The sequence below is a fragment of the Astyanax mexicanus genome, chromosome 1 (genome assembly GCF_023375975.1).
Source record: "Astyanax mexicanus isolate ESR-SI-001 chromosome 1, AstMex3_surface, whole genome shotgun sequence".
In the NCBI taxonomy this organism is placed as follows: Eukaryota; Metazoa; Chordata; class Actinopteri; order Characiformes; family Acestrorhamphidae; genus Astyanax; species Astyanax mexicanus.
This window is the reverse complement of record NC_064408.1, coordinates 51,502,783-51,520,544: the sequence shown is the minus strand read 5'-3', so window position 1 is coordinate 51,520,544 and position 17,762 is coordinate 51,502,783. Positions and strand designations below refer to the sequence as shown.

Below are 17,762 nucleotides of genomic sequence, written 5' to 3'. Positions count from 1 at the left end.
TAATGAATGGGGAATGCACAGTGATTTGAAGTCATTATGAGATTAAGGTCACGGCCTCTGTCCTCCACCCATGCAGACAGTCAGCGAAGCCAGGCATCTGTTCCCTAGACTTCTGGAAAGGCTTTTGAATGGACAGCATCACAATAGCACCATTGCCCAGAATAGATGTTTTCTGGTTGCTGGGGCTGATAATCACTGAAACATGTTGTAGGATAGGACAGTTCTCACATCATCAAAGAATGACCTCTGAATCCATGCTTCCAGCTCTCTAAATCTCAGTGAAGTTCGCTGAGAACAAGCTGTGCTTGACTGCACTTCAAGAGAATGTAATGACATAAAACAAATGGTACTTGGAATATGGTCCAGATATCAAACTTTTAGCAAATGTGCAAGCAATGATGCAGCTATGCTCGCTAAAATCTGCATGAATCCTTAGTGGCCGGAACTGATTACAGAAAATTTAATAAAACACATTCTCAGAAAAATACAGAATCAGTCTGGCAAAACTTCAGATACAGTACAATGACTTCAGTCCTATTTTCACAATCCCAACACAATCTGGGAGATCTTAAGGATGTTAACCTTGGGATTAGTCAAGTTGTAACTTGCAAAAAAAATTAGGCTTGATTTGCTTTGACTGTCTCGAATCTGAAAGAAGGTGGTAAAAAGTAGAGCCAGACTATTTTGTCGCTGTCCAATTAAAAACACTTATCTCCAAAACAGCAACTTTACAGTAGAGACAAAAAACCTTGTAAACTTTCAATGGAAGTCAATGTAAAAAGATTTCAGGTCATTTTAAAGAGTTTCTATTGGTCCGTTCATCAAGAAATTTTGGCACAGTGTAAGGGACAGTTTATCTATTCAAATTGTGTAGTAAACTAAAAATCTGTGTTTTTCATAGGACAACAACGATTTGCACACTCTCTTACTACCCAGCTAACAATTTTTGGTTAATAGAACACTATCTGAATGCTACAATTAACTTTCAATCAGTCAAGTTTTTAAAATCACTTGTTATTGTTTTAATTTTTAGTTTTGGGACGGTTACTTTTAACATTTTCTATGATGTTAGCATTCGTCTAGTTGGGAACCTTATGTGAGAACATTCTAATAATGTTGTAATGAAAATCATTATAACATCACACTTTTCAGAACGTTCATTAACCATTATTTCTGCAACATTAAAGGCTAACCTTTCTAAAACATTTTTAAAACATTGTGTTAATTTAACACAAAAGATTAAATTAAACTCTGGAAAATGTACTGTGGGTACAAGCGTCTTAGTTTAATTTAGTGTCAATGTATTTTGGTCCTTTTTGTCATAACATGTCCACAAATAACAAACACAGAAATGAGTAGCTAGTAGTATGTCTTGGCCGCTAGCTACTGCTGCATGATGGTGAAACAGTAGAATTTAAACAAGAAGCGAGCGAATTAGGAGTGGACAGTAATAAATAATCATTATTATAAAGGGGAAGGGTGACACTCGAAAAGCGATTGGGCCAAAGTATATAAAGCAATTTTCCCTGTGGTACCAGCAATCACACCCCTGGAATACATCTATCTAGGAACACTTTTACACTGTAAACCCATACATTGTTTGAATTCAAATGATTTAAGTCTGTTTTACATAAAATTGGATATTTCTAAACAATACTCAACTATTTTGAGTTAGTTGAACTTTAGTGGGCACATATACATTCAAACTGAGATCTTTGAGTTAAATCAACTTACAATAACTTTAGTCTGTTGTCATTGGCAGTTTCTTTTCCATTGGCTTCTGTCAAAATCTATTTGCATACTGGGTGTGTCTGACAGTTTCTGACTAACACTCACCATCAGTGTGTAGTGATTCCCCCTGGGCTACCTTAGAAATAAATCAAGTTCCCCTTTAGTCGTAATAACTTGATGTTTTAACTTATGCTAACCGGCTGCCTTAAAAAAAAGTTAAGTAAACTCAACTTATCCGGTCTTAGAGTGTAACAAAAATAAAAAAGTTAAATCAAATTCCCCTTTAGTTGTAATAACTTGATGTTCTAAGTTATGCTAACTTATGTAAATTTGACTTATCCGGGCTTACAGTGTTTATAGGGAGTCATCCACCAACAAGGCCTTCTGAAGGCTGAGCAGCCATGGTGTTGCTGCACTCTCAAGCTTAAAGCAGAGGCAGATCTTGTCTTCACTACAGCTCATGCCCTTTAGGGTCACTGTGCTGGGCTGGCTGGCGTTTGCGCTGTCTTTAGCTGCAGCCCTCTGGCTAATCACAGAAAAAGTGCAGCTGGGAGTCATTAACAGCAACGTGAGCATCCGAGGCTCTCCTCCACTCTGCCCTGCTCTGGCATACAGGAACTGGGGAAGAATGTGGAAGAGAAAATATCTAAAACTCCTGGTACTTCTTGCTATTATCTGGTCTGTATCTGTATATGTCTGAAATGGCAAAAGGCATGCTGGCTAGTGGGGAAACTGTTGACCCAGGCCTGTGAACATTACAATTAGTGGTGTTAACTGAATTCAGTATTCAGTATTAGTAAGCTCAGGTACTCATGTGTGATGATTAAATATGGCAGATATGGTGTCATTTGTCTCATGCGTGAATATTTGTATATTTGTGGTATTTTAAGCAATTATTTTTTATAAAATTCAATGACATTCAACAGAGTATTGTGCAAAATACCCTGTAAAATACCACAAAGTGTGCAGCTGTCTTATGTTTATTATTAAATATACATTATACCACAGTTAGTTCTGACCCTGCAATGTGATTGGCTAAGAGGCGTTCTATGAGTGCCATTATCAGCCGGTAATGCACTGCAACTGAAGCTCTTCATGTATTACTCCGCTATATACAGGTAACCTAGCAACAATGAAGCACTTACAAACCAAACAGTGCAGCTACAAACAGAGCAGCAATGGAACTATTTATAACCAAGAGTTTTTATAACCAAACAGATCGTATTTTCTCCTACTCTTTAACTCAAAATCTTTCAATAAACAGTGATAATGGAACTGTGGTATAATCGCAATAATACACCTAAGGTTAGTGCTATAACATGTTATATTGGCACTATTGGCCTGTGGCCTCGTGCCTCCAACGCAGCACAGCAGTGCCAGTATTACCCATTGCAGCACAAACCTCGAGTGAATTATTGCTAAAGTACCAGTCAAAAGTTTGGACACACCTTATACTCATTTATTATTTTCTGCATTGAACACATTCACAGAACTCTACTGCATACATTTTACTAATACGTTACATAGGCTACTGTTCCAAAACTCCAATAAATGGCAGTGTAAAAATGACTCTTGATGTTATGCTTGGTTGTTACTCCATCTCCCCTCAAGCTGCAGGGATTAAGAGCTCAAAGCTTTTATTTTGCTCCAGTAAACTGACCAATGCCTCCTACTTGATAAATCAAAGCATGCAAGGCTTCAGTATTAACATTCGCTAAACCTGCAGAAACAGCCACTGCTTCAAAAACACATGGATTTCATTTCTCTTCAAATACAGTCATTTCAAAGTGAAGCATTAGTCATGATCTCAGCGCTCTGGGGACGAATGTATGGAGGTTCCATAACGTCATTCTAAAAGCACTGCCAGTTACTGTATGTGTCTTATGGGTTGTATGAACACGAAGCTGTGGATAGACAGTAGATTCTAAGTCAAACTATTGTGAATGATATTCAGAGAATCTTTTTTAGCAGAAAAGGCTGCAACTATTGCTTACTAGTTTCACAAAAGGCGTTAAAAATATTTAATGGAATGTCTAAATCCACTAATTTAAGTCTTTGAGACAGAGATTCACATCACTTCATATCGATCCAGGACTATGTGATTCAGTCTTAAGATTTTTTGTGAGAGTTTTGTCATTGTATTGGGGCTAGGTCACCCCCAACTTAAACCTGTTAGTAATAATGTTCAAACAATAAGCCTTACATTTCAGAAAAATGCTTTCAGTTATTAGTTAACTAATTGTGAATTAGTTATCAATATTTTTGCCTGCAGTTTGTATGCTAGCTGCATTATAGCTAATTCAGCAATTCTTAAAGACATGTGATCTACAACAAGCCATCTAGAAAGAAGAACTATGGTATGTATCCAAACTAGGTGAAAGTCACTTTTTGTGGCTTTCCTTAAAATACTGCTTATTTTCAGACCATTTTCATTTTTTATACTTTTCACAATACACAATTTATATAGAACGTACTGGCAAAGGAAAATACTTTATTAGTTGTTAGTAGGGCTGTAATTTTTATTGTTACTATTAAATGAGTTCTCACAAAAAAGACGCAATAACAGCGTGAAAAATTGCAAACTCAATCTGTATTACCTGCAATTAAGAGATTGTGCCAAATGTAAACTTCATACATTACAAGAAAAAATCGAGATGATCATCGCTGCAAAACCACAAGTCCAGGGGGTGGGACTGGAGACTCCTTCTACAATTTAGATTTATGGGAGAAGTTGGATCAGATCTAGCCCACCCCCTGGACTCGTGGTTCTGCAGCAACAAATCTCAAAAACACACTACTAGACATTGTGGAAAGCCTTCCCAGCAGCAAAGGATGGATTTACAACACATTAAACCCTATGGATTAAGATCATTTGCATGCAAAGGAAGATGAGTGAATATTATATATTCTGATTATATAGTGTAAGTAGGCTGGAGGTGGAATTAGCTAGAGTAAAGCAGAGTGAAGTTCACAGTGAACACAAATACCAAACTATTTCTTAGTGCAGGAAAATAAGTGCAGCCAAGACAAGCACTGAAAACCTTTTGAGGAGCATAACTCAGGATCTTTATCGGGTTTCACATCAACATCGAGAACAGCATTATCGCATACCACATTTTTTGTTCATATCATGAACTTCTTGCTGTAAGCTAATTGCATTTAAATAAAAAACGAATGAAGCAGACATTATAGACCAAAGCTTATCTAGATTTGGTAAAAAAAAGGATTTTACAGAGACAAAGTCTGAGCTTAAGGCCAACATTATTGTCTCGTTCAAGGAACCTAAAACACACGCGCACAACTATATATATATGCACATGAAGAAAGCAGATTTTTGACATGTCAGCTTGGGGGGGGCAAAGTGGCATTTTTGCAGCCGCTCAAGAAATGTTTTACCAGTCAAAACAGACTCCCGTGGCAGAGAGAGAGAAAACTAGAGACAGAAGGAGATAAAGAGAGACAGGGATAGAGAGAAACACAGATTTTAGTACAAATGAGGTCCAGAGGTCAGAAGAAGTAAAAAAGGAATGGGCAAAAAATAAAGTTCAAGCTCAAAAAATATAGTTCCCTTTAAAAGCTGGGACAGGTCTGATATACAAAGTTTTACTGTTTAAAAAAAAAAGAAATTAGAGTGCAGTAATGATTAGGGAAATATGGTGCGCATCACTCCACACACACGTCTTGTGTTATGCGAAAATGTACACAAGTTATAGAGGCAGTGAACTCGTAGCAGAAACATGTAGTTTGGAAAAAGCTCATATCTCAAGGGAAACCACAGGGTTGGCCAGCAACTGCCAATGTAGGAGCTGCACTTAATACAGACCAAATGGCTTCCCCAGTTACAAGAAAATAAAATCTAATTAAATGTAAAACATGATTGTGTGCAAAAACCTAAAATATCCATTGCTTTAATAAGCGTCTAGATATTTGTCTGAGACAATTAATCTTAATTTTGTTCATAAAAGCCCTATATGCGCTTACGGGAAGGGACATTTTATTGCCGTAGTTTATATCCAGACTATATCTTAATTCCTAGTAACATTAGTTTTATAAGCCATCAAAATCAACAGACGTCCTTGTCATAAAATAGAGTGAGTGTATCAGCATTTCTCTGCTAAAAACTCTCTGTTCTTTTCTTACTTCCTACCAAAAGGTATCCCAGTCTACAATGATCACACCTATAAACTTCAGTGTGAATGGTGGAGCTCAAGTCACGTAGGCTAAATAAGTAAAGAGACATTTTTCATGCTACAATATATACTCTTTAAGGGGATTCAAATAGAAAAAAAGGATTATTAAACACCATGTCTAGACCATGTCCACAAGGCTCTGAGCCTGCTAGTGAAAACTCCCTTATTCTGGCACTTATGAGTAAAAAGAAACCTTTAAGTGTAACAGAAAGTGATTTGATTTATATAGGGATACATATCGATATCGGCTGATATGGAAAACTATATCGTGATAAGATTTTTTCCCATATCGCCCAGCCCTACATGTGCCTGATATTAAAGTTTGTTTGATAATTTGAAAAATGTATTAAAAAAAATGCAAAAAACTGTAAAAAAAAAAAACTGTAAATACTTTTTCACGCCAATGCTTCATATAGTTTCCCACTACACTATACCTTTAAGAACTACACAGTCAACTTTTAGAGTATTTTAAATTCCACAAAATGTCTGTATGAGCCTGTTTTCCAGGTAAAACTATGGATAAAACACACCATACCTAGTAACAGAGCATTGATTGTTATTTAAGTTTTAATCAGTCTCCAGGAAACATATAAACATGGCAGTGAAGGTGGTTTGTCTTGTGATGGAAATGGCAAGATGTCCAGTATTACTCCAAAACCAACATATTTAGCACATAATGAACTAAAGTCCTCTTAAATAGCTCTAACACAGATTGGCAAATGGGAGGCATCAGTATCTCATCCAACGCTGAGCTTTCTTTCCAGCATCTTATTCCTCATCATGCATTTCCAGTCAAGCGTCTATTTCAGAAACCTACGAACTGCAAACTCTAATGAACACTTTCACCTCCAAACCTTAAAAGCTCCTCAACCACGGATTGGTTTCACAGGCACGGCAATCAGCTCATTCTTCTCTGCGGTGGCCTGTCAGGTCATCTGTGCCTGTTAAAAGCTTTAGAAATGTTCATAAATCATCACTACTGACAGTGAAATAAATGTTGTTAAGCAGAATCTAATTAAGGGCCAGTTTCCAGTTTTCCAGTTTTAAAAAGGTCCTATTCTTAGAGTGAAATGTCAGTGGGCCATATGTCAAATTCCACCAAGGCCACATTACATCAAATGTAGGAGCATTAAAGCTGTTCAGTGTTAAGTATGTACTACCTGTACATCTGTAGCTAGCTTTCCTAGCAAAATTATGCTAACATTTTTTTTATATAATAAGCATTAATACATTAATACATACATTATTAAAAGTCTATAATAATCACATTCAAAAAAATTATTTAAGTTTAGTTGTATAGTACAAATTAAACTACTTTCTTGTGGTCAGTGTATACTAATCAATATACATTATGTTCAGATTTATTATTTTTTAATTTACCCAATTTTCTCCCAAACTTGGAATACTACTTCATTTTATCCCAGTTAATATAAATGTCCCTATATCACTAGTAATGCCTCTAACATTAGAAAGGTAAACATGAACACAAACCTTCTCCAGTACCAACCCAGCATTACTGGAAACCAGTGCATTCGAAGGAAAGTGCAGCGACCCAGCTCATATATATAGGATATATTCCTGTGCTGATCAACATCATTCAGGTAGTGATGTGGGGAGATAGAGTGCCACCTACCCACTCTCTCAGACTCTGACTGCTGATAGCAAGTAGCACAATCCAGGACTCAAATAAGTATGCAATGAATGAAAGTGACTTTGTCCGCTGGTGAACATTACTACTTGGAGTTGGACTGGAAAAATGTATTTGCCTTATATCATACAATGGTTTCATGTAGTTCCAGAAAAAACATTTTAAAGTTGAATAAACACAATCCAGTTGTGTGAGACCACTGTGCATGATTTAATTAAGTTTTTTTTTTATCAGGAGTTATTGTTTGTATATGAGGAGCCATCTTAATCTTTTCCAGCCTTTATTCCCATCCTGTCTATGCTGTGGGTGGATAATTAGAACGCTGTTTGTTTTTCTTTACTTTTTATTCTCAAATTTCACCCCATGCACGGATTAATCGACTATCCTTTCATCTTTGTTCTTTCTGGTTTAAAAAGGACCTTCTGTTAATGCTTCTCTCACTGACCCTGACCTCTGGTATCATACAGCCTTGCAACTCTCCAGCGGTCACAAAAGGTCAGGCAATATCCTATTATCCAATCAAAACAAGACTTGGCGCACATCCAGTGCAATCGGCAGCTAAACATGCAGCATCCATCGAGAGCAAATCCTAGAGCCTGTTGATTTTACAGATAAAGACTGCTCTAGACTTCTGGGTTTTTTAGCAGTTCCAGACACAAAACACAAAGACTAGTGGTGATAACACCCCCATTCTTGCGTCATGAGAAATGTAGGCATTGTAGAAAGAACAAGTAGTGTCTGAAATGTGACGAAGAGACAAAGTAATAACTAAGCCAAAAAAACAAAGGCGTTTAGAGCCGGCTGCTTGTGCAATACCTGAGGCGCTGACATCAGCACACGCACTGCTCTCAAATTAGGGGCCATTATGATATTCCCTGTCCGTCATTACAGAGATGAGACGGGAGAATTATACTGTACTTAAACACACTCCCAACTCCAGTTAAACCCTGCTAGAAAAAAGCCTCCCACTCCAGGAATTCCTGCCTAATGGCATCATTATGGACCCTGCTTCTGCCGATTCCACCACCCTTGTAATCTAGGTTGGGCGGGGGGATTCAAAGATGACTGCTGCCACTTAAGTCGAAAGAGGTCAAAGTGACCTTTAACAAAAGAAGCTGCTTTAGACGTGACAACGTTAAACGCAGCCATGCTCCCAGACCTCCCATTTTTCTTTCTTTTCCATTAGCTTTTTCCTAAGAAGAAACTACAGGGAGCAATGCTGTTGAGGCAGGTTGGGAAGCCAGAACATCTCTACAGCAGGGGACAGAGAAGGTTAGATGAGAAAAGATAGGACAAGAATTTTCCACCAAAAAATGTCAGGGGGACTGCTACTCTAATCGAAGCCACAGAGCAATGAAGAACATGCCATTCTGATGACCAGCCACCACAGACTGTTAGTTACTGTACATACTGTGTTTTTATTTAAAGCTCAAAATAAACAGATTCTACATGTTTTTCTCTGCATCTATGCTACCATAAGCATGGCAGCCAAGCATAGACCACAAACTTTGCACAAGATATAAGAACAATTTCCTGAAAAAGTGTTATGGCCAAAATAGAGCTGTGTAATACAGTGGAAAGTTGAAAATATTTAATTTTTCTAACAAAAACACCTTTCACAGTCCACAGCTTTTTTACACTGCTAGTTTTTGAAGCTTAAAATAAAAGTGTAGTACATTCTGTCAGTGTAACGAAAGGGTAAATGCAGTCACTTCATTATGTTGTTGTTGAGCATGTTAAAATTGGAACATGGAACTCTTAAATATATATTTACTCTGGGAAAAACAATCAAGAATAAAGGTGCAGGAAAAAAGCTTTTAAAATATATATACAGATGTGTGGATGGGGCCTCAAATATATTTGACACGCTCAGTAGAAAATTATCTATTGAAAAAAATCTGAAATCCATGTAAATATTTTTTTTGAGAGTTAGACATAAAGGAAAATGTATCTGTTGTGTTCTGCTTTTTATTAAAATTGTTATAATAATAAACTCTGAATCTACATGCTAACAATTTCATTTTAATAAATGATACGGGACATAGACACATTCCAACACATGTGATGTGACCAGACTATTTTCATTCCATCCATGAAATGACTAATAAGGACATTGTGGGAAGTGTTCATTGTGGCTGTCATTCAATAGCTTTTAGTGCATTCAAAGTCATCTATGCAATAGCTGGAGGCATCAGAGAGAAATCTGAAGCCAAAATAATAAAGCTTTAGTTAAAGTTCTACCAGTAGCAGTGTGATGGCACACATAATAATATAAGATACACACTCTCTCTGCTGCTGCTTTCAGATCCCAGCATCTCATCATTTCCCTATTCCACCCCCCTACCTCCAGACTCTACTGGATGCCTAGGGAGAAGGCTTTGGCTATTCATCTACAGCATGATCTGAAATGTCCTAGATGTGACATGACCTGGGATAAAGTCAGAATATCACCCAAAGGTTTCAATTTATAATTATGTTCAGTATCAAATTCTTAAATCTGATCAGATTTAACAATTTAACAGATTTAACAACAAGAGTGATTCTGTTTTATTCTTCAAGCTGTAAAGAAACAGCCATTCTTTCAACAATAAGGCCTACTGTATACATAATGCCCAAATAAGTCTTTTTTAAAACTTTAAACATTAGTGTTTAGGTGTGTAAGGCTTTAGCACAGTACTGAATATGTATTGTTTCAGTACCAAGAAAACTCCAGGCTCGCACTTACTAAATTAGTGGCCATCCATTATACTGACTCCAGATATGCATGCCTAGAGCAATGGATATTTTCCCTCACAATAACATCAACACAAGATGTGTGGAGTGTTTGCTTTGGAACAGAGCTCTATCTATCACTAACTTCCAAAGCACAACAAACCATTTTCCTCTCGTCACTGGGCCAAGGTGTGACACGTGAGCTCAGCCGGCACCCGACAGGATGTGCAGGCCAATCTCTCAGCCAGAAATGGTGGGTCTGGTTTTGGTCACTTTTACCAGGGCATGCAAATTTGAAGAAAAAAAAACTGAGTAGGAGATTAAGTGATTTCCAAGACTTGGAATGAATGGTGACATTATTTTTTTATTTTAGAGTGAAAAATGGAAGGAATCTCAATGCAACAAAAGTCTCATCTTGTTTGGAAGTCATAACTTGTGTGGAAAAAGGATTAGATTACAGTCCCCAGCTTCTCTGAGCAGCTGTCTAAACTCTGAAAAATCACCAAATATTCTGCAACCAAAATTATTCAGACAAAAATGTCAATTAGTGAAGAATAAGACAAATAATTAATAAGACTTATAATAATAATTTATACTGAACAATGAATAACTGAACTAATATTGTGCTTTGTTGGCAAGGATGCAAGGACATTGTTAAATGTGTTAAATGTATTACATTTATGGTAAAGAAAAATGGCAAACTTAATTAAGAATGTTTGGTATTTAATATTTGAACTTTGGCTAAATGTTTAATTTAGTTGCATTTCAGTTTTAGTCCATTCCTATTGAAAAATTAAACATTAGAAGGCTATAAGAAGGGAGTCAAGCATTTTCAGGTAATCAAACATCTGATTTAAACAGAATTTGCTGTAGAAGAGGTTCCCTCTGTAATGTTATCACCAGAAAGGAAACATTGGGAACAAGCGTGAGTTCATTTCCTAGGTTTGTGTGCGTCCACAAGTCTTTGCATGCATGTGTTAACCAGAAAGAGATCTAGACTCCCACTGTCCTTCAGCACTGCACCCTGAACATCTTGCCCCCCCCCCCCTTAACATAGTTAAATGCTGCTCGTATGTACGCATAAGCAAACACGCAGGAAGAGGGACTATACTTCACAGGGGGTTGGGTTTACAGGCCAAGGATGGAGAGAAAGAGTGTGAGAGAGAGAGAGAGAGAGAGAGAGAGAGAGAGCGCACAGTAACACTAACCCTCTGGCCACACACTGTGGGCAAGCAAGATTTTAAAACCTCTTCAGGACATCTGGCCTCTATCCACCTATTAACCTCGATTCTACACCCCTAAGTCCACACTCTATTTCCTCTCCCAGGTCAAACTTCTCATCAATTCCCCCTTTTGAAAACCCTCTTTTACTTTGGCTCATGTAGATAAGTGTTTCTCATTTTATCCCAGCTCTGAGTTTTTCCTGCCGGATCAGTTTTTGTTTAACTCATCATGACCGTCTTCAACTAAACCAGGTGTATTCGGGTCAAATTCAAAGTCAAGCAGGGTAGCGTTCCTCAAGAACTCTGATTGGAAAACACAGGCTGATATGATTACTTCTTCCAACGTGGTCCTAATCATTCATCAGAGGAAGATCCGTCCAGGCCAGAAGTCCCATGCCTCCAAAGAGAACTCCCAGTCCTCCTGCCATGAGCCTGTTTGCTGAGCAAATACAATAAGCCCTCTGATTCAGAGCCAGCCAAAACAAACAGGTCTCGCTTCCTCATCACTGCATGGGACAAGGAATGAAGAGAATAGACACATGTCTGTGTAGCAGCTACAATGGCTTCTGCATCAGCAGATAAAAAAAGATTCTAATGGTAGAGTGGAGTCTTCAAAATCAACTTTAGAATATTTGTAAAAAGTTGTGAAGGCTTTAATTCCACACAAGAGAGCTTAAACCCTCCAATCTGAATTATGCATATTCCAAAAGACTGCACTTCAATCCTGTTGTGACTGGTTGTCCAAGATAAACCTGCATACATGGCTTTTTGTCTTTAGTCCCTATTAAGATTAAGTGTTCTCCTGCAAGCATGTTCAGCTGTCTGATGATGTTTTATTAAAGGAGGTTTGAGAAAAAAATATAGTTGTCCATGTGTCTTGGAGGAAACCTGCTAGCATACAGCCTCCCAGGTAGCTAGCATCACATTTAAAAATTAGGGCTACTATATTAACACGTAATTTTAACTCATTATTTACACAACAAATAAACTGGGGTGAACAGACCAGCTCTTATTAAGTAGAGAGCCAAAGATTGGTCAGAACAGCAATGCTGTTCTTCTGACCTTCATAGCTGAAGACACGAGTAACATACATCAAACATCATATACACAGAACCATATCTAAGCAGCACAGTAACATCATTCTGATATCAAAAAGCAGTGATTATTTAATTTTTGGAAATCAGTTAGCATCCAGGCTAACACACTTAATCCTACTCCTGTTAGCATTGAGCCACTAGCTCCATTCCGTTGCTCTGAGATCAATAACTAAAGATTCGAGTGAACCAGCTATAGACAAAATCCACATATCATATTAAACCACATAGCCTACTAATTTAACCAGCATAGTGCCATGCACTTCAGCCATTAACTCAGCTTGGAAAACATTTAGCATGGCTAATCCACCATTTTGGAAAGAAGCCTCAGGGGAGATAATATAAATCAATAGATGTATACAAAAACCTATGGCTGTATTGACAAAAATAATAAAGAACATTGTCATCAATTCATTTCATTTTTTTTTTTTTTCATTTTTCCTTTTTTCATTTTTCTAAGTCAACTTTTGATCAAAATATGGTCAAATATCTAAATTGTCTTAATATTTGCAACTCCTTTTTAAGCAGAGCTGGGCAGGTAAATGTTATTATTACAGAGCAACATAATTCAGATATTATTGTAAAAATTGGCATAAAGATTATAGCTACTCTTTAAGACCCGTTAATTCCTCTTTAATAATGTTTGAGCGTCTTTTTTAATTGTTTTGTCATTTTAAGGTAAATAAGGGTGCAGCTATAAAAATTGACTTAGAGTTGTAAGAGATATACAGTATTTACAAAAATCTGTTCCTGAATTAAGGTCTGTTCCTGACTCATCATTGATGATGAATATGATTAAATCTGATCAATTCAGATTAATTACAGAGCCTGTAATAATAGGTGACTCTACACAATTGTTAAATGGGCCACTTATGTGGATATTGAACAAACACTGTTTACATTTGAAACTCCACATTACCTGCATTTTTTCCTTGAAAATGTTCAGATCGGTTCAGTCTTTATCCTAAGCAATGTGTTGCACAAATGCAATACATGCAACATGCCTACATTAACAGGCTAAAGTAAACCCCCTCCTTATCTTATCTCATTAAATTTTTATTGTATTGATTAAATATTTAGCACTGACATCCATTAAAAGCTTACTTATTTTGGAGATACAAAGTTTCTGTAAGACAGCAACCATATGTATTTAAACAGTTAATACCATGTCATAAAACATGGCATGTCACTTTATTCACATTACACTGCCAAATAAAACAAACCATATATTTATTTGAACCATACAATCTCTCTGCCAAAAGGATTGTTTTCTCTGGTGGTGTTTCCTGTTCTGCCACAACTGACCAGTCCCATTCATAAGACAGCATAAAAATTTGACAGGGTGTTTCTGGTAGGCCTACAACAACGGAACATCTGGAAAACTGCTTTAAGTGTTTCTCCTCCCCCTTTTTTTCTTTTGTGCTGCAAATCTCCTGGTTTAGTTACAGTGGATGGTGGATTGAAATGATCACCAGACACCAGTGTGCATCTTAAAAGAAATTCCAAGGGACGGATGGAAAACCTATTTAGTGTTAAGAGACTGTAGGTCACGCTGAAGTTCAGGAACAAGCATGTGTGCAGTGCTGCACTGAAACAAGGTTTGTTTTACTCGTGTCATGTTTAGGCCACCTTTGCTTCAACCTTTTCTATGGGGAGTAAGACTGGAAGGCTGTTTTTTTCCCCCTTGTCAGGTCATGTTCAACTCGTATTCAGTCTCATTCTTGTTTCATAGTCCACGTGCTAACCTTTGACCTGGAGACCTTCATTAGGCATGCACAACCAGAATAAATCTGGTGTTCTTTTTATAGGATTCCAGTTTTCTAGTTTTCGAATTTCTAGTCTCCCAAAGATTGGCTAGTATGAGCAAGTCTTTATGGCCTGTCTCATGAAGTCCAATATATTTTCAGCTTCAGAATACATAAGCAAATATGGTCACCCTAGTTCAAGTGCACACATGGTATATTTTTGGATTTATTAAAAGTGTCACAATGATTATGAAGACCACAAATGTGTGAATGGGAAAGTGTGGGGGGACAGGATGCCAATATTCTTGCCATGTTTTTTACCAGTATTTCTGGGCTTGTGCATGATTAAAGATGACACTCTTACTGTATAGCATGTGCACCAGAATTAAAGAAATTGATTTAAACACACACTAACATCAGGCAAATTACTCTCCATCGATAACGTCGAATAAAAATTGAACAAAAAAAGTATAGATGAGAGGAGGGAATCAACCATAACATTAATGACATCAATGAGCCCTGAAGCTCCCCAAAGTCCCATGCAACTCCGACAGCAGCAACACAATGAAAATCACATGAAAAAACTGTGTGGGTGAAAATCACCCGGCGTTAGCGTTCTAGAGTAAAGAAAAAAAAAAAGAAGACAGCAGACACTGAATTATTTGGTAGCATAACAAAGACTCATTCTGAAGCTCACTTCAACAGACTGAAATGTGTTTGTAAAGTAGAAAAGATAATGACACTGATTTCACAACGGAACATCTGGCTGCTGCTGTAGAGAGAAGCTCTAGCACTTTTAGTCATTTCTGTGTCTTTAATGCCCCTCTGTAAACTGCCTAAGTACAAGCACTGTCTCACCAAACTGCCGGATTTGTCACGTTTCTGGCATTCAGGTGTGTGTTTGTTAACATGCACGGACACCCCACTGGTCAGCACAGCACAGCAAAACCCCCAGCGCTGTATTCACACCTTGTGGTGATTTGCATAACTCAGTTAAGATGTAAACATTGTCAGTTCTTTACTGTGGTGATGATAGATAACAGCAGTGACAATGTCTACAGTGTACATACTTCTTTTACTATCAAAAATTACTATTACTACATCTTCTAGAGTTTTTTTTTTTACAGTTTTTTTACAGGTTATATATGTCCAATGTATTTGTGGTGGTACATTTTAAATATTGACTTTTGAATTATTGGCAACACAATTCCTATTTAAAACATGCAGTAAATTTAAGTGGGTGCCCATACAGTTCTGTTGACATGTGAATTATTCCCTCTTCAAATTACTTTGTCAAAAGTGAAAAAAAACTTAGGTCTATAATGTTTATTTAGGAACAGTTTTATTAACTTAACTTTTAATTTAGGCTAATGTAGGTATGTATTCATGATTGAGTGCTCAGTCACTACTCAGGACTTTGGTTCAAGTTGCTGTAAGATTTTTGATTTCTCCAAGTTGACTTGCAGAAAATAAGACAAGTGTAAACAGAGAAGTCTAAGGGTTTGTATACTGTGTAAATGAGTTCAGTTGAATGAACAGGCTAAAAGAAGAAGAAACAGCATGGCCAGCCTAAGCTGGTCAACTCGATTGATGTGGTTGGTAAGCTGGTCTACAAGTGTGATCAAGCTGACCAAGCTTTAGAACCGGCCAGTATGGCCAAAGATGAAAATCTCAATATAATACTTCATTTCAGTTGATACAATATAATTACAAAAAATACAATATAATTGCAAAAAAACTGCAAGGAAGGGTGTCTGTACTTACAAAAGTCTGACAAATGAATTGACCAATTCATGTGTTGCACCCTGTTAAGTTTCTGAAACATTATATACCTCAATCTATGTTGATATGAAATTATTTTCCAGCTCTACCAAACTAGCTGATCAGCATGACCAACAAGACCATGCTGGGTGACGAGCCTGACCCATCATAGGCAAAAGCAACATACACTACACAGATGGAGAACTGTTAACCTGCTTGTTTACCAGCACAGAGCATGTTTTTTTTATCAGCTTAGACCATCCAAACGCAGCTATTTTTATTTTTGAGGATTTTGATAAGAGAAATGCAGTGAATAGGCAAATTCAATCCAACAGATTTTAATTAACAACCATACAGTTCTGTACTAAAGCTTACAGTGTTAGAGTATTCAGTATATGGTTGCTGTCCAATGAAAAACATGCATCTCCAAAACAGCAACTTTACAATGTAAGTCAGGTCATGTTTGAGAACTTCAATTGGTTTATTCATCAAAAGACTTTGACACGGTTTTGGGGACCATTTTTTGTGTTTAAATTATGTAGTAAACTAAAAACTGTGAAAACTGGAGATACTTGTTTTTCATTGGACAGCAACCATGTTGCTGAGTGTTTCTCTGCAGGCTTTTGTGTGTGAACTCTACTGTAAATATCAGGGTAACCCTGGAAGCTGTAGTACAGGAGCTGTTTTTGCTGCTATATTGCTGCTCTTTTAAAGTCCAGGGTTGGAAAAACAGCACAGAGAGAAGAGCATATGGTCTGAGCCGGGCTTTACCTGGGTCGTGGAAGGGCACCAGAGCGAAGTTGTGCAGGGGTCTCTTGGGTCTGCTCAGGGAGGTCTCCAGGATCTTGGAGGCTCCCTCGATCACCTGCACCAGGTCGTCGTACATGGAGCCGGTCACATCGAAGACGAAGGCGAGGGTGGAGGCGCCCTGCGGCACGGGCTGGATCTCCTCCTGAGCTCCGGACAAAACCCCGAGGAGCAGCAGCTCCAGCAGCAGCAGCGGAGAGCCGCGTCCCGGGCCCATCCTCCTGTTCAGCAGCCCGGACATGACCCAGGCATCGGGTGAGAGAGAGGGAGAGAGCTGGGGCTCGGAGCGGAGCGGACAGCCGGACAGGGGCTCTGGAGACTCTGGAGGAACTCCGCTTTGTGGGATCAGCTGCTCGCGGCAGGACACACAGTGATGGGGCTTGAGCAAAGCTGCGATCTGATTGGAGAACAGCTTTTGGGTGGGTGGCTGAGTGGGGGGGGGGGGGGTTGGAGGACATGTGCTGTCTTGTGTGGAAAGGTGTGTTGAGAGAGTAAGCGACTGTAGGTTACAGGTTGGGTTTTTAAACAAATTTTTGAGAAGGTTATTGAATATCCTGACCAATATGAACATTGCACAAAAAAATGAAGAAATTTAATAGACAAGGCGTTTGGTAGATGATTGGATTAGATTATTTATTTGTTGTAACAATGCTTGAAACAATAAATCTTATACTGATAGATAAGACAATATGATACAGATAAAAAAACAAATAAAATAATAAAATAAAGTATAAACGTAAAGTTTTTAGTGTGTGTAATGGAGGTAGTGCAGTTACACAATGGTTTAGTAATGCTAATTGTAAAAATGTAAACAGTGGACAATAAATAAACTATCAGTGCTTTATTACTTT

At 37.8% G+C, this 17,762-nt stretch overlaps 1 protein-coding gene across 2 annotated transcripts in view; it reads right to left on the bottom strand.

The window, feature by feature from the left end:
* Positions 1-17,264, bottom strand: part of hmcn1 (hemicentin 1) — a 160,692-nt gene extending 143,428 nt beyond the window's left edge. For both annotated transcript variants that reach the window (XM_049479752.1, XM_049479753.1), the window contains exon 1: positions 16,876-17,264. In XM_049479752.1, coding sequence (XP_049335709.1) covers positions 16,876-17,152 — 277 coding nt within the window. In that variant the 5' untranslated portion in view covers positions 17,153-17,264. The remainder of the gene's footprint in view (positions 1-16,875) is intronic.
* Between the last annotated feature and the right edge of the window lie 498 nt (positions 17,265-17,762).